The sequence below is a fragment of the Budorcas taxicolor genome, chromosome 16 (assembly GCF_023091745.1).
Source record: "Budorcas taxicolor isolate Tak-1 chromosome 16, Takin1.1, whole genome shotgun sequence".
Taxonomy (NCBI): Eukaryota; Metazoa; Chordata; class Mammalia; order Artiodactyla; family Bovidae; genus Budorcas; species Budorcas taxicolor.
This window is the reverse complement of record NC_068925.1, coordinates 73,728,404-73,753,198: the sequence shown is the minus strand read 5'-3', so window position 1 is coordinate 73,753,198 and position 24,795 is coordinate 73,728,404. Positions and strand designations below refer to the sequence as shown.

Sequence of the window (24,795 nt, the reverse complement as noted above, 5' to 3'; positions counted from 1 at the left end):
TGAACACTGTGCTCGTAAAGGATGGCTGGCTGGATGGTTGGGTGGAGGTTACCAGTGGAATCTGATCTGGTGATATGATAGGAAAGTTCCCAGGGCAGCCCCTTTCAGTTCAGTTCAGTTCAGTCGCTCAGTCGTGTCCGAGTCTTTGCGACCCCATGAATCGCAGCACGCCAGGCCCCCCTGTCCATTACCAACTCCCAGGGTTTACTTAAACTCATGTCCATTGAGTCAGTAATGCCACCCAGCCATCTCATCCTCTGTCGTCCCCTTCTCCTCCTGCCCCCAATCCCTCCCACCATCAGAGTCTTTTCCAATGAGTCAACTCTTCCCATGAGGTGGCCAAAGTTTTGGAGTTTCAGCTTTAGCATGAGTCCTTCCAATGAACACCCAGGACTGATCTCCTTTAGAATGGACTGGTTGGATCTCCTTGGAGTCCAAGGGACTCTCAAGAGTCTTCTCCAACACCACACTTCAAAAACATCAATTCTTCAGTGCTCAGCTTTCTTCACAGTCCAACTCTCACATCCATACATGACCACTGGAAAAACCATAGCTTTGACTAGACAGACCTTTGTTGGCAAAGTAATGTCTCTGCTTTTGAATATGCTATCTAGGTTGGTCATAACTTTTCTTCCAAGGAGTAAGCGTCTTTTAATTTCATGGCTGCACTCACCATCTGCAGTGATTTTGGAGCCCAGAAAAATAAAGTCTGACACTGTTTCCACTGTTTCTCCATCTATTTCCCATGAAGTGATGGGACCAGATGCCATGATCTTCATTTTCTGAATGTTGAGCTTTAAGCCAACTTTTCCACTCTCCTCTTTCACTTTCATCAAGAGGCTTTTTAGCTCCTCTTCACTTTCTGCCATAAGGGTGGTGTCATCTGCATATCTGACGTTATTGATCTTTCTCCTGGCAATCTTGATTCCAGCTTGTGCTTCTTCCAGTCCAGTGTTTCTCATGATGTACTCTGCATAGAAGTTAAATAAGCAGGGTGACAATATACAGCCTTGACGTACTCCTTTTCCTATTTGGAATCAGTCTGTTGTTCCATGTCCAGTTCTAACTATTGCTTCCTGAATGTTAGGTCCATGAATCAAGGCAAATTGGAAGGAGTCTAACAGGAGATGGCAACAGTGAATGTTGACATGCTAGGAATCAGTGAACTAAATTGGACTGGAATGGGTGAATTTAAGTCAGATGACCATTATATCTACTACTGTGGGCAGGAATCCCTTAGAAGAAATGGAGTAGCCATCATGGTCAACAAAAGTGTCTGAAATGCAGTACTTATATGCAATCTCAAAAATGACAGAATGATATCTGTTTGTTTCCAAGGCAAACCATTCAATACTACAGTAATCCAAGCCTATGCCCCAACCAATAATGCTGAAGAAGCTGAAGTTGAACCATTCTATGAAGACCTAGAAGACCTTTTAGAACTAACACCCAAAAAAGATGTCCTTTTCATTATAGGGGACTGGAATGCAAAAGTAGGAAGTCAAGAAACACCTGGAGTAACAGGCCTTGGAATACGTAATGAAGCAGGGCAAAGGCTAATAGAGTTTTGCCAAGAGAATTCACTGGTCGTAGCAAACACCTTCTTCCAACAACACAAGAGAAGACTCAACACATGGACATCACCAGAGGGTCAACACTGAAATCAGATTGATTATATTCTTTGCAGCCAAATATGGAGAAGCTCTATACAGTCAGCAAAAACAAGACCGGGAGCTGATTGTGGCTCAGATCATGAACTCCTTATTGCCAAATTCAGACTGAAATTGAAGAACCTAGGGAAAACCAGTAGACCATTCAGATATAACCTAAATCAAATCCCTTATGATTATACAGTGGAAGTGAGAAATAGATTTAAGGGACTAGATCTGACAGACAGAGTCCCTGATGAACTATGGACGGAGGCTCGTGACAGGAAACAGGGATCAAGACCATTCCCACGGAAAGAAATGCAAAAAAGCAAAATGGCTGTCTGGGAAGGCCTTACAAATAGCTGTGGAAAGAAGATAAGTGAAAAGGACAGGAGAAAAGGAAAGATATAAGCATCTGAATGCAGAGTTCCGAAGAATAGCAAGGAGAGATAAGAAAGCCTTCCTCAGCGATCATTGTAAAGAAATAGAGGAAAACAACAGAGTGGGAAAGACGAGATCTCTTCAAGAAAATTTGAGATACCAAGGGAACATTTCATGCAAAGATGGGCTCAATAAAGGACAGAAGTGGTATGGACCTAACAGAAGCAGAAGATATTAAGACGAGTTGGCAAGAATACACAGAAGAACTGTGCAAAAAAGATCTTCACAACCCAGATAATCACGATGGTGTGATCACTCACCTAGAGCCAGACATCCTGGAATGTGAAGTCAAGTGGGCCTTAGAAAGCATCAGTACGAACAAAGCCAGTGGAGATGATGGAATTCCAGTTGAGCTCTTTCAAATCCTGAAAGATGATGCTGTGAAAGTGCTGCACTCAATATGCCAGCACATTTGGAAAACTCAGCAGTGGCCACAGGACTGGAAAAGATCAGTTTTCATTCCAGTCTCAAAGAAGGGCAATGCCAAAGAATGCTCAAATTATTGCCCAGTTGCGCTCATCTCACACGCTAGAAAAGTAATGCTCAAAATTCTCCAAGCCAGGCTTCAGCAATACGTGAACCATGAACTTCCAGATGTTCAAGCTGGTTTTAGAAAAGGCAGAGGAACCAGAGATCAAATAGCCAACATCTGCTGGATCATCGAAAAAGCCAGAGAATTCCAGAAAAACATCTATTTCTGCTTTATTGACTACACCAAAGCCTTTGACTGTGTGGATCACAATAAACTGTGGAAAATTCTGAAAGAGATGGGCATACCAGACCACCTGACCTGCCTCTTGAGAAACCTATATGCAGGTCAGGAAGCAGCCTATTTAGTTATAGTTAAAATTCACCTGCAGATGGAATCACTCCATCATGTTTTCTAAGCCGTTACTAATCTGTAGTAAACTTACCTGGTTTGCTGTGTCTTCCATCCTCTCATCCTGGCTGGTACCCTCTAAATATGCTCCTCTGTTATCAATCTTTCTTTAAAATAAGCATTTGAAATTGAGGGTGACGTTCCTGGTGTGGTCTAGTGAGCACAAAGATGCATTATCTGTTCTTTTGTTCTTCTATTAAAGTGGACAAATGCTAGCATTGTTATTAGTTTTTGCTTCACAACTTTGATGATTATTGAGCTCACTGTTAAGTAAACTCCCCAAATCTTAAGGTGCTTCTCTGATACTACCTTGCCTGTATCCAGTTCATGCAGGGCTTATGGGCCATAGTGAAGACCTTGGCTGCTCTTCTGAGTAAGATGGGAAGCCATTGTTGGGTTTAAGTAGAGGAGAGAAGTGTCCTACGTTTTTAAGAGATCATTCCGACTGTACTATTGATAATGGCCTTTAGGAGAGCAAAGGGAGCCCATTAGAAGGCTATTAATGAAATAGAGGTGAAAACTTTTCAAATTCTGAATATAATTTAGAAAGTAGAGCTAACGGGATTTCCTGATGGATTGGATGTGGAGGTTAGAGGGTCAAGGATGACTGCAGGGATTGTGGCAGTGGCATCTAGAAGGATAGAGTTACAATTAGTCGAGATGGGGAAGTCTAAGGGAGGAGAAGATGCAAGGGGAGGATCAAGAGTTTAGTTTTGGATATGTCAAGTTTCAAACTTCCTTTAGACATCCAAGTAGAGACGTTAAAAAAGGAAGGAGATATATAGGCCTGCGATGTAGGAAAGAGGCTTTGGTTGGAAATACCAATTTGGGAGTTTCTAGCATATAGGTAGCATTTAAAATTTGGATATAGGGGAAAAAATTGGATATAGGATTGTGAGATTGCCAAGAGAATGAATATATAGCGGAGAGACAAGGACCAAGGACTGGTGAGCTCGAGCTCTCTCGTCTGTCAGGTTGGAGTTGGCAAAGCCACCTGAGAAGTAGCAGCCAATGGGTTATGAGGAGTGACTAAATGAAGGTCAGGGAAGATAATTATATAATAGATTACAAATTTAATATTAGCATGCATCATATGTAACAGTTAAGATGAGTATGTAATAAATGCTTCATATAAACATATGTTTCAGTTCAGTTCAGTTGCTCAGTCATGTCCGACTCTTTGCGACCCCATGAATTGCAGCACGCCAGGCCTCCCTGTCCATCACCAACTCCGGGAGTTCACTCAGACTCACATCCATCAAGTCAGTGATTCCATCCAGCCATCTCATCCTCTGTCGTCCCCTTCTCCTCCTGCCCCCAGTCCCTATAAGTACAAATATATATACTTCCCTGATAGCTCAGTTGGTAAAGAATCCCACTGCAATTCAGGAGATCCTGGTTCGATTCCTGGGTTGGGAAGATCCGCTAGGGAAGGGACAGGCTATTCACTCCAGTATTCTTGGGCTTCCCTGGTGGCTCAGCTGGTAAAGAGTCTGCCTGCAATGCAGGAGACCTGGGTTCGATCCCTGGGTTGGGAAGATCCCCTGAAGAAGGGAAAGGCTACCCACTCTAGTATTCTGGCCTGGAGAATTCCATGGACTGTATAGTCAATGGGGTCGTAACGAGCCAGACATGACTGAGTGACTTTCACTTTCACTTTCTTTCATAAGTACAAATAGATTAGAAAGTGTATGTAATGGATTACATCTGGCGAAATAACCAAGAATCAGAATGCCTGGGTATTGTGCTCAGTTCTGCTGTTCTTAGTACTTAGACTTTAGGCAATTTAAATAACATTTTTTTTTAGCAACATTTGTAATTCATCTGGAAAGTGGGGATTTTAATTCTGGGCTTACTATCAGACTTATTGTGAGAATCTGTTGAAGTAATGGATATCAATATGTTTTCTAGCACATGCTTCCTCTCTTATCTATTTTGTATGTATCCATATACACACATACATGCATGTATATGTGTATTTATGAGTATATGTGTATTTATGAGATTCGCATATTTGGTATATTGTTAATGTGTCATGAAGCACTCAGGTTATGGCCTTTGGGCAGGTTATAATCATTTTAGTAGGTTGAAGACAGTGTTTTGAAAAATAGAATAGAGAACATCACTATGAATTGCTCAAAGTAAAGGTAAGTCAGATTTCTTGAAACTCTGTTTCTGTTACATATCCATAGTCGTTATCTATTCCAGATTGTCCCAAAAGTTAGCAGTTTAAAGTAACAAGCATTTATTATTTCTGAGAGTCGGCGACTGCCGAGTTGATGGTTTGACGCAGGCTGAAGGCAAGCTGTCCTCCAGGTCTTCGGTCAGAGACTTGACTAGTTTGGAGGGACTATTTCCAAGCTCGCTCTTGCACGCATTGGCTGGAGGCTCCGTTCCTGGTCAGGTGGGTCTTTTCTTCGGGCCACTCATAGCTGGCTTCCACCAGAGCGCATAATCTGAGTGAGCGAATAAGAGAACATCCCCCAGACAGAAGCTACAGTTTATAATGTACTCTCATTACTTCCACCATGATTCTCTCCTATTCTCCTAGTCACACAGACCAGTCCTGGCACAGTGGGGACTACACAAGGCTGTGACAGCCAGGAGGTAGAGACCACTGAGGCCCATGTTGGAGAGGGCTACCACAACCTCTCTGTATATTTATGAATACTGGCTTGAGATATAAAATTTATTTCTTAATGTGGATCACATGAAAAAATTTTTAAGAAACACTGCTCTGCGGTGTCTCATACTGTGTGCCATTGAACAGAGGCATATGTTAGCTGGCAGAAGCCCATTTAAGAAGCTCTGCTTTTGATACTATTTTATACCCATGGTTAGCTACTAGTGACTTTGAGCATGAACCAGTGATTGTTTTTCTTAACAATGAAACAATACAAATACAGTCTAAATGGACTATTCATCTTTAACCGAAATGAGCCTGTGCGTGAGTCTTGTATCCTTTTCTAGCCCCGCTGTCAGATTCCTGTAGTGCTGTGTCATTTACCCTATCTGGTCATCTGCCAGCACCTGGGCTGTTTATGGTTCTCACTTCAAATCTGTGGCCATATTTTATGCCAGCTGTGTGACTTGTTTCATGTATCTTGTAGAATATGATAGCTGGGTTTGTGATAGTAGTTATATTTTCTGCTTTTTTTTTTTTTTCTGTTTAGTTATTGGCCTGTGAGTGTGGTTTGAATTATGAGGTTGTAGGAAATTTTACATGTAGATAAAGGGGTTTCAGCTCAGTTCAGTCAGTTCAGTCGCTCAGTCGTGTCTGACTCTGTGACCCCATGGACTGCAGCACACCAGGCCTCCCTGTCCATCACTAACTCCTGGAGTTTACTCAAACTCATGTCCATTGAGTTGGTGATGCCATCCAACCATCTCATCCTCTGTCATCCCCTTCTCCTCCCACCTTCAGTCTTTCCCAGCATTAGGGTCTTTTCAAATGAGTTAGTTCTTCACATCAGGTGGCCAAAGTATTAGAGTTTCAGTTTCAGCATCAGTCCTTCCAATGAACACCCAGGACTGATTTCCTTTAGGATGGATTGGTTGGATCTCCTTGCAGTCCAAGGGACTCTCAAGAGTCTTCTCCAATACCACCATTAAGAAGCATCAATTCTTCAGTGCTCAGCTTTCTTCACAGTCCAACTCTCACATCCATACATGACTATTGGAAAAACCATAGTTTTGACTAGATGGACCTTTGTTGGCAAAGGGGTTTACTTGTAGCTAAAGATAGAAGTTTATACCTAAACTTTTGCTTTGTGAAGAAGGCTTATTACATACATAACAATGTGCCTGATTTAAAGGACTCTTATGGAATAATTGTAGCTATGACTTATAATGTAGCCTGCTATGAAAAGCAAATCTGTTTTAGCTTTCTTGACTGATTTTAAAAAAAAAAATAGCGTTAAGTGACTGACAAAGAACAATCTTTGAAGCACTAATAGACTGTAAGCAGGCTAGGAAGTCTCTAGGTAAACAGTTCAGAGACCAGTGGAAGCACAGCACTAAGTAAAAACATATGGCCACTGGCTTCAACTAAAACTGTGGGGGTTTCAAGATGGAGTTGCTTCTTAGGGGGCAAAGGGAGTGCTGTCAATTAACTGGAAAGTGGCTATTTTGCAAGAAGCCTCCTGGTTTGTTCTCTGCTGTGTGTGCTTTGAAATGCTCATGCTGCTTTTCAGCCCTGCAGCCTCCGGTCTCTTCTGACTTGTTGAGATCACCTGACTGAGGGCTTCTCTCCATTACCAGTCACAGGGGAGGGTCACATGAGGACTGTTATTGTCAGCAGGCTCCCAGGGACAGAGGCCCCTTAGTTCTTAAAACTCCCCTAGCATCTTGGGTTTACTGTGATTTTCTACGTGTCAGTTGCCTCCCTAAGCTGTAAACTCTCACAAGTGGACACGCTCCCCAGCACCTGCCAGTCATTGGCCCAAGGCGGGGACTAGACACATGCTTGTTGAAGAGAGGAAGAAGTTCAATTCGTTATTCTCTTGAATGGGTTTCTGTTCAGAAAAACCAGGTTTGTGGTGGTAATATACACATGATGCTGCTTGTTCTCAGTGATCCTGTTAAGTGTAGTAAAATTTAACTTTCCTTGAAATATGTGACCCTAAAAGTGTTGAAGACTATTTATAATACCTCCTCTGTTTCTTTTTAAGAGTGTTTATTTCTTGATTTTTGACTACACTGGCTCTCAGCCGTGGTGCGCGAAATCTTCCTTGTAGGGTAGGTTTCTCTCTAATTTCAGCCCACGGGGGGCTCTGCACTTGCAGCTCTCAGGGTCCCTAGCTGTGGTTGTATGGGTTTAGTTGCCCCCATGGCATGTGGGATCTTTGATCAGGGGTTGAACCCGCCTCCCCTGCATTGACAGGCAGATCCCTAACCCCTGGACCACCAGGAAAATCCCTCATTGCTGTTTCTTGAAGTAAGATCCTTCTTTCCCCCTTTGAAGCCTATGTCATTTTCAGTAACAGCCAATGGGCGGAGGACTTAATTTTCATAACAGGAGATGTGGCCCACTGACGGCATGAAGGAGCTGGTTGAGGACTGCTGAGCTAGAGAACTGGAGATCTCTTGAGGTTCAGAGATCTCTGTGTGCACCCCTGAAGGCCAGAGTCCTTGTAGACCGGGCAGCAGCATCAGTCAGCTCTATGAAGTGCCTTCCTCTCTATGTTACAGAGCCAAGCTTGGGTCCTCTCACACATGTGCTGTAAAGCCAGTCTACCTATGCTGGGTTGTGGTAAAGAAAAGTGCAGTGTTTATTGCAAGGGGCCGACGAGGAGTCCCAGAAAGCTGGTGCTCAGAAAGTCCCGACTCTGCGAAGAGTTTCAGCAAAGCATTTTTTTAAAAATCCAATTCAGTTTTTAAAGCTTGTTTTGCATTCACTTTTGGCTGGGCTGGGTCTTCATTGCTGTGTGGGCTTTCTCTGGTTGCGGAGAGCAAGGGCTACTCTCTAGAAGCGGTGTGCGGGCTTCTCATTGCCGTGGCTTCTCTTGTTGCTGGAGACCTGGGTTTGATGCCAGAGCATCTGCCCGCAATGCGGGAGACCCAGCTTCGATCCCTGGGTCGGGAAGATCCTGTGGAGAAGGAAATGGCAACCCACTCCAGTACTCTTGTCTGGAAAATTCCATGGACTGAGAAGCCTGGTAGGTTACAGTCCATGGGGTCGCAAAGAGTTGGACACGACTGAGCGACTTCACTTCGCTTCTCTTACTGCTGAGCACTCTAGCGGGGTGCACTTGGGTGTGAGCAGTTGGGGCTCCCGGGGCCTAGAGCACAGGCTCAGTAGTTGTGGCGCACAGGCTTGGTTGCTCTCTGGCATGTGGGCTCTTTCCTGACCTGGGACTGAAGCCATGTCTCCTGCGTTGGCAGTTGGATTCTTTATCACTGAGCTACTAGGGAAGTCCCTAGCAAAGCATTTTTAGAGGCCAGCTGAGGGTAGGGGAGTTCTAGGTCCTGTGATCAGCTCCTGCACAATTCTCTGATTGGTTAATGGTGAGGTAACAGGGCAGTGTCACAGGGGTTAATAACATTATCAGTCTTGAGGCTCCAGTAGACCTGGAGGCTATATGCTCATGGTCATCAAGTATTTAGTTTCCATTCAGTGGGGCTTTTCCATGTCTGTAAAACAGCTTAGGAAATGTGCACCGAGTATAGTTACCTAGGTGCTTCAGAGAGGAACTAAAGGAGAGGATATGAGGCAGGGGGGGCTCTGTCCCTGGAAGCTTCCATAGGGTCCTGCTTGGTTACATCCAGAACACTAAACAAAGGACCGCCAATGAAGTTGCTATAGGTTTGGCCCATGGACCTGGCGTTGGCACTATAACTTGGGGAAGCAAAAGCAAATGTTTGCACGATGGTCTATGGAAAGTCCAGAGCTTTGGTGTGCATTGGCGCTCTGCCTTGCTGTCTCTTGACTTTCCTTGTTGGCTCTGCAGGCTGGTCAGGCCCAGGCAGTATGTCCTGTCTGGTTTGGGTGAGACATCTGTGTCCTGCTGCTTCAAGCCTCGAGCCTTGGACCGTGATGCAGCCCTGCAACGCGCCCTCCTCGTCGGTGCGTGTCTGCGCTCCGCTCCCCACTCCCTACACAGCACCCCCTACACCTGCGTCTGTCTGCTGGCTTCCCTTTGACAGATACTGCTATGTAGCCTCTTTGTTTTCCTTCTGAATTTCAATGAAGAGAATTTGTTAGAAAGTTACAGAAGGAAAAATAGCCATGCTCTCTTTGATTAGTTGGAGCCATGTAGGTAAAAGAGATGCCTAAGGAGAGGCTATGTCATTAACCTGAGAGAGGCCACAGAGACTTGGGGACCCATTGTTTTAAAACCCTGAACTTCTGCTTTTATTTTGGACAGTCAAGGAGGAAATAAATGCCAAAGGGGCATTCTTAGCCAAGTTCCCATATGTAATTAGTATGAAAATAAGGCTGAAGAGGGAAAGGGTACAAATTAGCGAGAATGACACTAATATCAAATTTATTTATCAAACATCATTTTTAGGTATAATGACCAGTTTCTTTGAAATTCAAATTATGATAATGAATCTGCTGTTTTGGTATAAAGAAGAACCTGTGTCCCTCACCCCACTAAACACACTTGGGTCTTATTTCTTTTCAGACCTATTGGCCTTAGATTACCAAGAGTGGCAGAACCAAATGGGTGACTGTCCCAAGGAGTGAAACTAGATCCTTGACAATCATGTGATGCAGTTTTTCAAGCCATAATGAACAGCTTCATCAAGCACGAGGCATGAGTAATCACTCATTGTCACGTTGTATCCACAAGAGAAATGCTGTGTGGTGGAAGATTTCAATCAGATGTACATGTACATGTACAGAGAAGACTTTTCAGCTTTTAAGACTGTGTTAACATTTGCTCTGTGTTAAATTCCTGTGTTTTGGTGGCATTTAGAGGATAAGTATTGACTTTTTAAATTGTATAGTTCCCAATCCCAACCTTTTGAAGCCTGACCTGCTTTATCGAGGTTCCTAAAACACTGAGTATCTTGGGTCCAGTTTACTTTACAAATTAGAAGCTGAGGCCCCTGTCTCTGTATAATCTTTCCTAATGGGGAATAAAAGGCAAAGGTCAGAGGTTCTCATTCTCTTTTTGGAGATAATTCAGTAGTTGTGTTCAGGGGCAGCCTGGGCAGAAAGATCAGTTGAGCTGTATCAGCAGGGATGTTCCATCAGGGATATGATTTCTCTCCTTAATCTTGTTGCTTCTGGTTGCATTCTGGGCATCATCACTGCACATGCTGCCTTGCAGAAAGAAGAGTACATTTATCATCATCTCCAGTGGCTCTGGAGCCAGCTGTCTTCTTACTCAGCAATATTTTAGATTCCAATCCATAGTGATATTCTGTGAGGGTTCTAGCAACTGGCTTCCAGGGAGAGGAGTCTAAGTACTTTGGAATTGACATGCTCCCTAGAGAGCACTTCCCACCCCCTACTAGCCAATTGCTATTTATCCTACAAAACCCAGCTAGAATATTACCTCCTCTGGGAAGCCCTTCCTGCATGCCTCCCCTGCTGTCATAATGTAAATACTTCTTTCCTGAGCTGCTAGACACTGTGTTTGTTTTGGGTTCTTCTTCTTTTTTTTTTTTTCACAAGACCCTGTGCATCCCATCAGTAGGTGCTTTAACTTTATTAATGCGAGGGGACTCCCTCTTCCATAGTCCTACCTCATAACTAATATCCACTATTAAAGCACTCACACATCACTGTGTTTCAGGTTCCCAAAGCCTAAATTGTATTTTTGTTAAGAATAAAAAAAATTGTCCTAGTGTAGAAATTACAAACATAACCTTTTGATAGGCGTATCTCATATTGATTTACAATATATGTCACTTAAAAAGCCCTGAATTTTTAATGAGATGTGAGTTCAAGTTGAAATTTTAGGAACATCCTTGCTTAATTGTAAGCAAGTCTTTTAATCTTCATTCTTGTGTTTGTTTATTCATTCACGCATTTATTGAGCCTGTGGCATAGGTCCTGTTAGACACCCTGTGTTGGCTTCCTTAGCTAGAAAATGGGCCTAATATTCAAGCTCTACCTTCCTTGCAGTTTGTTAAGAATTGTCTGACAGTGCTTTGTAAATGTAAAGCTCTATTGAGACATTATTATTTATGATTATTTTAATAGACAAGGACTTGTGTGCAAAAAATAGAATAGAACAAAACAGCAGATATTTGCTTTTTTGACAGAATTTGTTATAGCCACATCAAAAAAGTGTTATGGACATATCAGAGAGCACCATCTGGGGTGAATCAGCTGCAATTCTTCTTTCTTTCTTGCTACCTACATTTGAAATATAATCCTGAAAATAGGAATCCTACTGGCTTAGTCTGGGTGTCCTTCTTATCCTTCTCAGGAAAGCGGGAACAGGGACTGACTATCTCACTAGCACTGGACACAGTGGGTGAGAGGTAAGTCCCCAGAAGGATGTCAGACCTCCCCTCAAACAGGCAAGCAAACAGAAGCAGCAAACGTCTACCACATAAATCTTACCCATTTTTTCCCCAGCGGATGACTTTGTCTCATACTCTGGTATAAGGCCTCCCTCTACTAACTCTGCAGGCTTCTGCACACATCACCTGTCACAGTGGAAAATTTACCCCTGGATAAACAAACAAAACCACCTCATTTGTCTCATCCTTCTAAAGCTACTCTCCTCCCTCCTCTCCTTCAGGACCACACCATGTATACAACATCGGAGTTATTGGTACCCACTGTCCCTGCTTCCTCTCCTTCCCATTCAATCTTCACTCTGGCTTGACTTCCACTTCAGTCACTTAGTGAGACTGCACTGGTCCAAGCTGCCGAGGACCTTCATGTTAGCAAATATGTCTCGTGGGTATTTTTACGTGAAGACATGCAAAGCAAGATCAGCTTAGATCCCTGCCTTATACCATGTGCAAAAGTTAACTTTCAGATATCTTAGAGACTAACACTGAAAGCGTGGTCCTTAAAAGAAACACTGATAAGCTGGACCTTGAAGAACTCAAAACTTCTGTGCTTCAGAAGACAATTTTAAGAAAATAAAAAGACAAGCTACAGACTGTGAGAAAATATTTTCAAGTCACACATTGGATAAAGGACCTGCTTCTGGTATGTACACTGGGGTAGGAACTTAGCTTTCTTGTTCACTGTTGTATCCTAAGCATCTGTTGCAGATCATGACATTTGGAAGGGGCTCTGTACATATTTGTGGGATATATGAATGACTATAGCATTAATGCAGTTCAGGGAAGACTTTTTAGGAACATAATAAAGTCGGAGGAGGAGAGAAAATAATCTTGAACGTTTGTAGAATGTCTGTGAACCACTTGTAACCGTGCTAGGTTTGTTCCTTTTTGGATCCCCATGCCATAGGGAAGGAAACAGAGACCAGCAAGGATGATTTATTTTTTTGCCCAAGATCAAATACGACTAAGTGGGAGAATTAGAGTTCACACCTTGGTTTCTAGTTCCGCATCTAGTGGGCTGTGGTTTCTACTCTAGTTTAGGAAAGGTCTTCACTCCTGAGCCATCGCTGTGCCTTCTCTCTTTGTCTTTCTCCACCAGTGTGAGATGTCCAGATCTCCAGGCTTTGGGGCTATTTCCCCAGAATTTGCTCCCTGATAATCTGATGGTGAACACACGTGTCTGATGCAGGGAAGAACTGTCGTGTGAAAACCCAGCAGCAGCTTTCACTCTGTTTGTTTTGGAGAGTATGTCCTCCCAGGACTACAGTTCTCATGTCCTAACTTTCCATCAAACTGTATTTCCGCAAATATGTTTTGGCTGCCAACTGGGGTCTGACTGGCCTAAGTTCACTTTTACTTTTTGCTGTTTTTCCTGCAACACTTTTTATTCTTGACTGTGCAGGCTCTGAATCTCAGATTGATAGGCAGGCTAGATCCAGACGGGACCAGACTATGGAAAAGCATGAGAAAGTCAGGGAATGGCATGCTGCAGACTGTATACGTGGCGTGTACAGATGGCAGTGGAGATGGCATGACCTGATGCCAGTTATTCTATGATGTCAGCAAGAAGCCAGTTCTAAGTATTGTGTCCTGGGCATTCTCAGAAAATAAAGACATTGATTGAGGCTGAGAGGAAGGCAATATTGTGACATTTGAATAAAGAGCTGGGTCTCCAGGAGATCGGGACTGTTAGACTCAGCTTTGCTGCTAGCTGTATAGTTGCGGTTCAAATTATTTCATCTTCCTTATCCTCTCTTTCCTAATCTGTCAAGTGAGAAGGTTAGAGCAGATAAACTTTAAGGCCTTTTCCACTCTTTGACATTAAATTAGATAGCCCAGCCAGAACTAACCAGGGCTTCTTGAATATATAAACTTTATTCTCCTGGTGATTTGATTCAATGTTTACCTCCAACTTTCTACATCAGTCTTCAGACTTCCCAGATAGGAATGTGACAGTTATACTTTGGCAGTCCATTTAGGGGATAAACAAGTCTGGAGGTGAAAAACCATAAGGGTTGTACATTGAAGAAGACAAGGGAAGGACTGAGATCTGAACATGGTACCTCACCAAATACTGCCCGCCTGTGTCATGCTAACTGGCCACGACAACAGAGATTCTAAAACATATCTCACTGATTATAGGACATTTGCAGCTTCTGGCCACAGTTTACTACTTTTTTGTTTGTTTGTTAGTTTTTTATTCCTAGCTCCTAAACAGCCAGGATCAGCCTGGGAGGAAGGACCAGGCCTCTGAAAGGCAGACAGCCTGTCAGAGTAGAATCGATTCTGGATCTAACTGTGGGCTCTGGCCCGAGTTCTGCCACGGACATGCTGTGAAGGCCCGACGCCTCCTTTCTCAGAATGGGTGCTCTGTGAGTAGGCGTGAGGGCACCACCACTCTGGCAGGTTGTTGTTGCTGTGTTCAGTTGCTAAGTTGTGTCTGACTGTACCGTGCCAGGCTCCTCTGTCCTTCACTGTCTCCCGGAGTTTGCTCACATTCATGTCCATTGAGTCAGTGATGTTCTCTAACCATCTCATCCTCTGCTGCCCCCTTCTTCTTTAGACTTCAGTCTTTCCCAGCATCACGGTCTTTTCCAGTGAGTCAGCTCTTCACATCAGGTGGCCAAAGTAGTGGGGTTTCAGCTTTAGCATTAGTCCTTCCAGTGAATATTCAGGGTTGATTTCCTTTAGGATTGACTGGTTGGATCTCCTTGCAGTCCAAGGGACTCTCAGGAGTCTTCTCCAACACCACAGTTCAAAAGCATCAATTCTTTGGTGCTCATCCTTCTTAATGGTCCAACTCTCACATCTGTACTTGACTACTGAAACAACATAGCTTTGACTAGATGGACCTTTGTCAGCAAAGTAATGTCTCTACTTTTTAATATGCTGTCTAGGTTGGTCATAACTTTCCTTCCAAGGAGCAAGTGTGTTTTTATTTCATGGCTGCAGTCACCATCTGCAGTGATTTTGGAGCCCAAGAAAATAAAGACTCTCACTGTTTCTATTGTTTCCCCATCTATTTGCCATGAAGTGATGGGACCAGATGCCATGATCTTCGTTTTCTGAATGTTGAGTTTTAAGCCAACTTTTCATTCTCTTCTTTCACTTTCATTAAGAGGCTCTTTAGTTCTTCACTTTCTGCCATAAGGGTGGTGTCATCTGCATATCTGAGGTTATTGATATTTCTCCTGGCAATCTTGATTCCAGCTTGTGCTTTATCCAGCCCAGTGTTTCTCATGATGTACTCTGCATATAAGTTAAATAAGCAGGGTGACAATATACAGCCTTGATGCACTCTTTCCTGATTTGAAACAGTCTGTTGTTCCATGTCCAGTTCTAACTGTTGCTTCCTGACCCGCATACAGATTTCTCAAAAGTCAGGTCAGATGGTTTGGTATTCCCTTGTCTTTAAGAATTTTCCACAGTTTGTTGTGATCCACACAGTCAGAGGCTTTGGTGTAGTCAATAAAGCAGAAATAGATGTTTTTATGGAACTCTTGGTTTTTTGATGATCCCGCAGATGTTGGCAATTTGATCTCTGGTTCCTTTGCCTTTTCTAAATCCAGCTTAAACATCTGGAAGTTCATGGTTCACGTACTGTCGAAGCCTGGCTTGGAGAATTTTGAGCATTTCTTCACTAGCGTGTGAGATGAGTACAATTGTGTGGTAGTTTGAGCATTCTTTGGCATTGCCTTTCTTTGGGATTAGAATGAAAACTGACCTTTTCCATTCCTGTGGCTACTGCTGAGTTTTCCAAATTTGTTGGCGTATTGAATGCAGCACTTTTATAGCATCATCTTTTAGGATTTGAAATAGCTCAATTGGAATTCCATCACCTCCACTAGCTTTGTTTATAGTGATGCTTTCTAAGGCCCACTTGACTTCACATTCCAGGATGTCTGGCTCTAGATTAGTGATCACACCATCGTGGTTATCTGGGTCATGAAGACCTTTTTTGTACAGTTCTTCTGTTATTCTTGCCACCTCTTCTTAATATCTTCTGCTTCTGTTAGGTCCATACCATTTCTGTCCTTTATCGAGCCCATCTTTGCATGAAATGTTCCTTTGGTATCTCTAATTTTCTTGAAGAGATCTCTAGTCTTTCCCATTCTATTATTTTCCTCTATTTCTTTGCATTGATCACCGAGGAAGGCTTTCTTATCTCTCCTTGATATTCTTTGAAAGTCTGCTTTCAAATGGGTACATCTTTCCTTTTCTCCTTTGCCTTTTGCTTCTCTGCTTTTCACAGCTATTTGTAAGGCCGCCTCAGGCAACGATTTTACCTTTTTGGATTTCTTTTTCTTGGGGATGGTCTTGATCACTGCCTTCTGGAGGCATTAGCCCAGGCTCAGTCTAATTCGCTGATGGTTATCAGACATGAGTTGCTTCTATGGATGTGACTGAATACTTAGAGATGCTTCCTGAAAGTGACTGAAAGAAGGAGTCAGAAGCCTGAGGCTAGGTGGCAGCTTTAAGTTCATTCATTCCGGTTTTCTATATGACGGTTCAGTCTCCTCTACACACCCTTTGAGTCCATGCTTGAACTCATCGTGTAGTGAGGAACTCCCTGCCTTGCTAGGATATTGTAGCTTGCTCCACAGTTCGTTTTCCTCTCTCAAGCTGCTCCTGCTGTTGATTGACGTTCAGACAACAAGAATATCCACATCACACACACACACACACACACACACACACACACACACAGAAGATTTCCTGTTTTTACTTTCCAGAAAGAATCAAGAATAATATGCGCAGGATCACTGCTTATGTACCCTCATAAAGAAATCTTGGTTTATTGTGAGGAGGTAGCTGTGAGAGATTACTTTCTCCAAAGGAGATCAGAATAATTGTACTAGAGTTTGGTAGCTATCTTATTTCAGGAGAGAAGCCCCTCTTCTATCCGTGGGTATTTATTTTATGTATTTACAGGTTATACTTGGTGTGTTAAATAATTACTTTTGAGCATCTGCTATCTGCAGTGTCCTGTGCGAAGGACCAGGGCAGACAGAGGCGTTGGTGCTTTATTACAGCATGTCAGTCACAGGTTGATTTGTTACCCACCCGGATTCTTGGACTCTAATGAGTAGAAATTGAAAAGAGGCCAGATGAGAAATTTGGAAAGGGTGTTGTTTCGACTCCTGCTGCAACATGATGGAAGGAAAACAAGTAATAGGTTCGCTTGCTTACTCTCAAGGAGGGGCCAGCTGGTCCCTTAAATGGAGTGAGGGTTGGGGTGGATCCGTGGTTCGGGCTGGAGGAGTGGCTTGGGTGGTCTGCCCAGCCCCCCGTGATGCTCTGTGCAGGGGATCATGCACAGAACCCTTCCTTTTGCTCCAGGCACCTCAGAAGGGACAGTTGGGTTTTGGCCTTTTTGTATCTTTTCCATAATCTGTCCCAGCTGGCCATGCACACATTTATTTTTAATCTGTTATAGCATCTTTGTATTCTGTTGCTCAAGGAGATGTTTGTCCAGGTGCAAGCACTGCAGTAAAGGGTCCCAGGTGCCAGCTTGTCTCCGATTCACCAACAGCTATTTGTTGAGAATCTGCTTCGTGGCTGCCTCGGGTTCTTCCCCTTACGGAGTTTGCCATCCGCCGAGGGAGGCAGTGTTTGATGTCGATCACACTGTATTGAATCATTGTTGACTTTGCCACCTCTTCACGAGGCTCCGCTCTCCTTGAAGCGAGGTTACGTGCCGTGCATTACTAAATTTCCACCACCTGGCACACTCTAGGCAGAAGGTAAATATTTGTTAAATGAGTCAGTGGCTGGATACATGAAGGGAAAAACACACACTTTGGCATCTGGTGCTTTAAGCTAGGTCTTGACTCAACAGTTTGCCAGCTAGGTGGCTGGGGATAAGGACAGGCAGTTTTATAAAATAGGAACCTCTTTTGCAGTGTGGTTGTAAAGATTAAAAGAGGGAATACACAGAGTGCTTCTTATGCCTGCATACTAAGTTTCTTCAGTCATGTCCAACTCTTTGCAACCCCATGGACTATAGCCTGCTGGGCTCCTCTGTCCATGGGATTCTCCAGGCAAGAGTACTGGAGGGGGTTGCCGTTTCCTTTTATGTCCCTTTTTAATTTGACTTCTCCTGCCGATTTATTGGGAATGGGGCTTCCATTAAAACAACTCTTAAAAATTGGAGGGAAGGAGAGTACTATTTATTGAGTACTCTTGATGCATCAGGCACTGAGCTCAGCTCTGTATCTGTTCTATCACTGAATTCTCATAACCTCCCAAAACACCATGGACTGTAGCCTGCCAGACTCCTCTGTCCGTGGGATTCTCCAGGCAAGAATATTGGAGTGGGTTGCCAATCCCTTCTCCATCCCTGTGAGTAAAGGACCTCCATTCTCCCTAGGGAAGCTGGAGGCCGGAGCATTGACATAGCTTTCCAGAGCCTGGCTGACTCTAAGACCCAAGCAGGTAGACAGTGCCTGAATTGCTAAAGGGAGCAAGGCAGGTGGGCTTACTCGGGGTAGGGCAGCCACGTTGGGAGAAACTGAAATCAGGTGGAGGTGGAAAGGGAGCAGTTACTTCAAATCAACGGCCATTTTCAATGAGTAATCATGAGAAGCAGTGAGAGCTCGTGATTTTAGTGGGAGGAGCAAGTAGCTTGAGGCTTTTAGGGCTCAGTTTGACTCCCAGCTTCATCCTGTCCTAGCTGTGAGCTTTGCGCCAGTTACTTAGCCTCTGTGGTTCCTTCACCAGAAATAGAGACGCCAGTACCTACCTCCCTGACAACCACATGTGTCTGTGAGTAATGAACACAGTAGTTGCCACCTTCTAGATAAAGGATAATTCGTGTGAATATTATTAGGTTTTTCATGATGCCTTCGGGGCTTCTTCCCCTCCCCCGCCTCTGTTCTGGGGGTCTCTGGGATTCCCTCTGTGTCTGTTCCATCCTCTGCTGCCTGCAGCACTGTCCATTACTTTCTGTAGGTGGTGTAATTGAAAAGACAAAATCTTTGTTTTAACCCATACACACTGCTGCTGCTGCTGCTAAGTCACTTCAGTTGTGTCTGACTCTGTGTGACCGCATAGATGGCAGCCCACCAGGCTCCCCCGTCCCTTGGATTCTCTAGGCAACAACACTGGAGTGGGTTGCCACTTCTTTCTCCAGTGCACGAAAGTGAAACTACTACCTCCTATATCGCAGTTCTGGCAAATTTACAATCACTGTCCGTCATATCAAGATTTTACTTACATGGCTGAGCAACATAGCCTTGGTTTCGGTTGAGACGAGGGAGCATTTCTGTTTGGTTGTTGTTGTTAAATCTGTGTTAAATATGATTATAGGAATTGATCTCATCCAGGTCAATATAAAATCAGCTGAAACAAATCAGCTCTCCCTGCAGGTATATCCCCCTCTAGAGCTCTTCAGAGACTTATGAGTAAATGGAATTTAGGTATCTTGACTTTGATTTTCTCTGAATTATAGAAATATTTCAGGTGAGTCACAGAGTAACTGAAATACTCATATTTTGGCTGTGTTTCTCTCTCCTCACCTACCCTGTGTCTATAATCTGTAAACATGCTGGAAAGCATCTTGTCATTTAAAGGTATCCCACAAGAAATTGTATTTAGTATTATATGTCAGGGGGTGAGCTGAGATGTTTTAGGGTCAGGGCTAGGGTAGACCCGGATGCTGGGGGGACAGTCAGGGCCTGGGCAGTTGGACCCCTCTCTAGGGTGAGTTTTTGTGTCCAGTGCTCTTTCTCTAGGGACAGAATTGACCCAGGCTGGTTGCTAACCTGGGAGGCCAGTCTAGTGGATGGGACATCACCGCCACTGTCAGGTGTTAGGAGTAGCGATTACTTCCTGGTGGGCAGAGGCCACCAGTCATTTTACTCACAGCCAGACCCGGAGGTAAGAGAGGACACCAGCTAAGTGGTTGGAGGTTTAGGGGGAGCAAGCATGGCCATTAGGGAGAGCAGAGCAGCGATGAACTGAGTGAGTCTGGTGGTGTCGGGGGAGGCTGTTACTGAAGGGGTCCACCACCGTCCTGGGCCTGCTGGATGCTGGCGTGAGGCCCAAGCACAGTGGCTGGCATGGACACGCGTTCTCCCTTCCCTGCTAGAACAGACCCGGATGGGGCCGGGTGGTGCTCTCCTATGAAGAAGCTCCAGGGACTCAGGCTGGGCGGAGATGGAGGCCTAGAGGTGACCATTCCCCACCCCTGTCCTTCCCTTTGGCCAGGGTGGTTTGCTGTTTTTAAACCATAACTTCATTAATTTTTGAGTAAATGAGACAGCTAGTATTATAAAAGGACTCCCTTTTTTTTTTTTAAAGTGGTGAAATCCACTCTTTTGGACTCTTTAAGAGGAGGAGGTTAGCCTTGTAGAGACAGTTTTGCTATGGTAGAGCAGTGAGCAACTCTGCATTAGAATCACCTGGCAGGCTCGCTAAATCTGATAGCTGGGCCTCATCCCCAGAACTTCACAGTTGGTGTGTGGGGGTGGGCTGAGAAGTTGCATTTTCAGCAAGTTCCCAGAGCCTGAGGCCATGGCTGCCCCAGAGGACATACCTGGGGAATCACTATCATGGAGGAACCCGTGTGTTCCCCATGCTGCAAATGTAAGTGATGGCTATTTCGTCAGCTCCGCCACTGTTGTGACTATCTCCTATTGATATGCTTCTCTTTGTCTTCCTTCCACAGGCATTTTGACGTTGGACTACATGATTTCTTGGTTAGGTAAGCCAATAATTTTTATTTTAGATATCATTGGCATAGCCTGTCTATTATGAAATACTGAGATGAAAATAAAGCCCTTGTTAAATATCTTGATGAATAATGGCAACTGTATAGTTGTTAGGAACACACTGCCAGCACTGTTTTTGTGTGTGTGTGTGTGTGTGTGTGTGCTCGCGCCTCCCAGAGTCACACAAGGATAGCCAGCCTCTTTAAACAATCAAAGGGATTTATATCTGAAATGGTAGTTACCTAACTATTGGGCTGCTGCAAAGACAAATAGAAAAGAGAGCCAGCCTGCATTCATACATTAAACAACCATCTTGACCAGTCTGCCCTCCACTGAATTTAAGCTTTTTAAAAACAGAATCTACTGGTGGTTTTGAGCTTCCCAGGTGGCTCAGTGGTAAAGAATTCACCCACCAATGCAGGAGTTGTGGTTTCAGTCCCTGGGTCAGAAGATCTCCTGGAGGAGGAAATGGCAGCCCACTCTAGTATTCGTGCTTGGAGAGTTCCATGGACAGAGGAGCCTGGCGGGCTACAGTCCATGGGGATGCCAAAGACTAGGATGTGACTAAATGGCAACTGGTTCTTCTCCAGTCATTAAGACACCAACTTTGTTCATAATTCAAAGAGATTACAGATAGCCGTTTATATCCTAGTATATTGGTGATTTGTTAACCGAGTTGACTTATGGGGTGTATTAATGCCAAATAGTTATTAAACAGAGGTTAAGTGGAAACATACCAGAATATTAAGAGTTGCTAAGAATATGCATCATATTTTTCCTGCTGTAAACTTTGTTGTACTTTCTAGATTTTCATTATACTGAGCATGTATTTATTATTCCAATAATGCTGGGAAATGATCATTAAAAGTGCCTATCAAAAATATATGTGGAAAGCAATAATGGTTGCTGAAGGACTGTAAGCTGAAGATTACAAGGAAATCAGGAATCATGTAGAGTCATTTGCTTTCTGAAACTGTGTGGCTCTAAATGCTAATTAATTCTAAGTCCACTAATAAACAGTCTTGTAAATCACATGTGATTATTTCTGGGTAGATGTTACAGTGGTTCAGTTCTCTGCGAGGCACGGCCATCTCCTTGTGGGTAAAATGCTCTCTGAGGAGAAATATACATCTTTGGCATCACCTTGATCCTAAAACAGCAGCATTTCCTCTCTGCCAGATTGCATATGGTGGTGTCCCAAGAGGGGCCATGCCTACCTTGTCCTTTCTCTAGGTCCTTATCCAAGGCTGTGCAGTGAAATTGCACAGTGAAATTCCTTGGCCTGGGGAATATGGATTATGCTGGCTTTCTCCAGGCTCTCACACATGGAAGGTTGTGTGTAAACTCTTACCCGTGATACATCAAGGGTAAATGTATTTTAGCAGGAGGGATCAAGGGTCCGTGGTCACAGGAAAGGAAGGCATGAGAATTTTGTGTCTAAACCCATCATAAAAGCCGTCTGAATGAACTTCAGGGAGTAGATCGGAGCTTCTGAGTCAGTGTCTTTGGTATTTCGTGTTACTCCCATACTACTATTCACAATAGTGCTGTGGTGCCTGCAAGTTTGTACTTGGTAACTTTCTGAGTGCTGGGAACACATCTTAATCCCCTTTTCATAATTCAGTTATATAGAGAATCAACCCTTCAACAAAAATTTGTGTAGGGGTGACTGAATGAGTAAATGCATGAAATGAAGCAGAAAGGACTGGAGGGTGAGGATTACAAGAAGCTGTTTATTTAACAAATAATTATCAAGCCCACCATGTGCCACTTGGTTATTTCTGGGAATACCATGGTGAGAAAGGGAGACATTTGATTTAAAGCTTGCCCTCAGCTCATTGCCTGCCAGCCCTGTGGTTTGAGCAACCTGAAGTGAGGAGGAGGGGTGGTCCGCTTCTGGAACCCCTCCTTTCTGTCCTTTTTCTGGGCGCCAACCATGTCCCCCGTGGTAGGGGAGGAGGCAGAGGGAGTGGTTAAGTGTCTCTAATGTAATTGGCGTTGGGATCCCCTGACTTTGGCAGAAGGCTCTTTTGTGTGAGTGCTAGTAAGATGCTCAATGAGTCACCTTAATCTGTTCTGAGAACCAAGCAGAACTGGGGCTTCTTTCCACCCTGCCGTCTTCCTGCCATTCCTTTCCTTTACTCTGGTCGGGGGCAGAACAAACCAACACGCCTGTGGTTATCCACTGGGGGAGTGAGAGGTCAGTCTCTCCTTCTGGCAGGCATGCCCAGTCTCTGGATGAAGTGTCTCTATCGCCTCAGCCACCTCCCAGCACATGTCAGCACTCCCCACTAAGCCAAGAGCCTAAGGATTCTAAATCTCTTCCTGTCTTGCTGTATCTCACTGGTCGCTGAACCCAGGGTGGCAAGGCTCGAGCTGGGAAGCCAGAAGAAAACTCAAGGGGTGGTAGGAACTGCAGACGTGTTTATTCTCTAATGGCAGGTACGGCAGCAAAAGGGTCTTCTCAGGTGGGGCTTATACATGTTTACAGAGCAAAAGTGGTCCATGGCTGAGCGGGTACATCGTGAGGGACATGCGAGGTGCTCTAAGTGATCTCAGCTGTCACGTGACCATGTATTTACAAAACATGGAGTGAGAGGCCTTGGGGGTGAGAGAGCCTGACCACTGCCATCTTGGCTCATTTGCTGTTTCCCTGGACTTCTGTGGCCTCCTCCCAGCTGGGGTGGGGCAGGGTGTGGGTGGGGGAGCTGGTTGAGGGGAATAGTCATTTCTCCATCTCCTAGGAATTCCAGGATGGTGTGGGGGGGTGTGACCCCTTTATTTGCAGCTGTTTTTAGAAAGCGGATCCTTTCTGCGCCTGTGTTGTGGGTGGGCGTGGGGAGCAGAACGCAGACCTGGTGGGGACTTAGTGAGAACTTGGGGACTTGGGCCCTTTAGTGAGAACTGTTTCATCAGCATGTCAGTGTGAAAGCCGGGTTGAAGAGATGAAAGCAGGAGGTTGGGGAATGGCAGCCACAACTCTTTTTAAAGGTTAAGCTGTGATGGGGAGGACAGAAAGACCAGGCAGCTGGTGGAGAGGGTGGTTTGCAGGAGGATTTTGTTTTTCCTTTTTAATTGGAGGAACATTTAGCCAGCAGAAAGTCTTAAGTGCCCTTTAGACTTAAGAAGGTGGTTTCAGTTGGGTGGAGAGAAACAGCTCATAATTGCCAGGGCAGAGGAAGGGGAGCCTTGAATGGTGATTTAGTGACCTCAGAGGGCTTTGGCATATCAATGGAGAGATTGATGTATCAATAGAGAGATCCTTAGAGGATTAGAAGAGTGAGGGGGGTGGGGGGGGGATTAATACTCCAGGAATCCTTCTCAGTCTGTGATGACCAACAGAAGAAAATATATTTCCATTTCTAAAAAGAGGACATGTTGGAGAAATTGGCATAGACTTTTTTTTTAAATTAACTGCAATTATTGACTCCAACTAACTCTTAACATGTACTTTGGGTTGTCAGGCTGTATTGAATGCTTAGCATTTGGCAGGAAAGAAACTGCAGCATGCCTGAAATTAATCAGCTTCATCTTTTACGTTGATGGAAGCAATGTCAGCTTCTCTGGAATGACATCAATTTTCACAAAGCCAAGAGCCCTATCTGTGATCTCAACCTAGGCAACTGCAGGGAGGGACATGTTCCCTTTTAAGTTGTTGGCGTGTTTCACTGGGCTGTGGGGCAGGAAGGAGCTGTCACAGTTAATGAAATGTGAGCATTTCTGGTGTTGGCGTTTTATGACGACTGTGGGAAAATTCTGTGCACTCAATCCTTCTGCATCTTATAGAAACCAAAGGGAAGACTTCCTGGAAACAGTAGTCACAAATCACTGAAGAATATTCTCAGAAGAGCATTAGCTAGAGTTCTTAATGTGATGCTACCAAAGAAAAAGGAAAAAAGTGGCCAATCTAGGAAGAGAAACACAGAAGAAAGTTGCTCTTTGATTTTAAATAGGTAACAGGAAGACTTGTTTAAATTTAGCTTAGTTAAGTTTTGGCAAAGAAAGTAGAATTGATTAGTGATGTTTGGTCTGATTCTTGCTGTTTTGTTTTACCCCTAATTGTAGCCAGCCCCACCCCTTTTATGAAAGATATACTGTATTTGCTTTGTATCTACCCACCTGCCCCCTTCTAAGT

At 44.1% G+C, this 24,795-nt stretch overlaps 1 protein-coding gene across 1 annotated transcript in view; it reads left to right on the top strand.

Annotated features, from left to right (window-relative positions):
• The window catches only part of HHAT (hedgehog acyltransferase), a 340,320-nt gene that overhangs the window by 146,643 nt on the left and 168,882 nt on the right, over positions 1-24,795 (top strand). Inside the window, exon 8 of the mRNA XM_052654045.1 lies at positions 20,618-20,653. Within this exon, the coding sequence (XP_052510005.1) occupies positions 20,618-20,653 (36 nt within the window). The remainder of the gene's footprint in view (positions 1-20,617; positions 20,654-24,795) is intronic.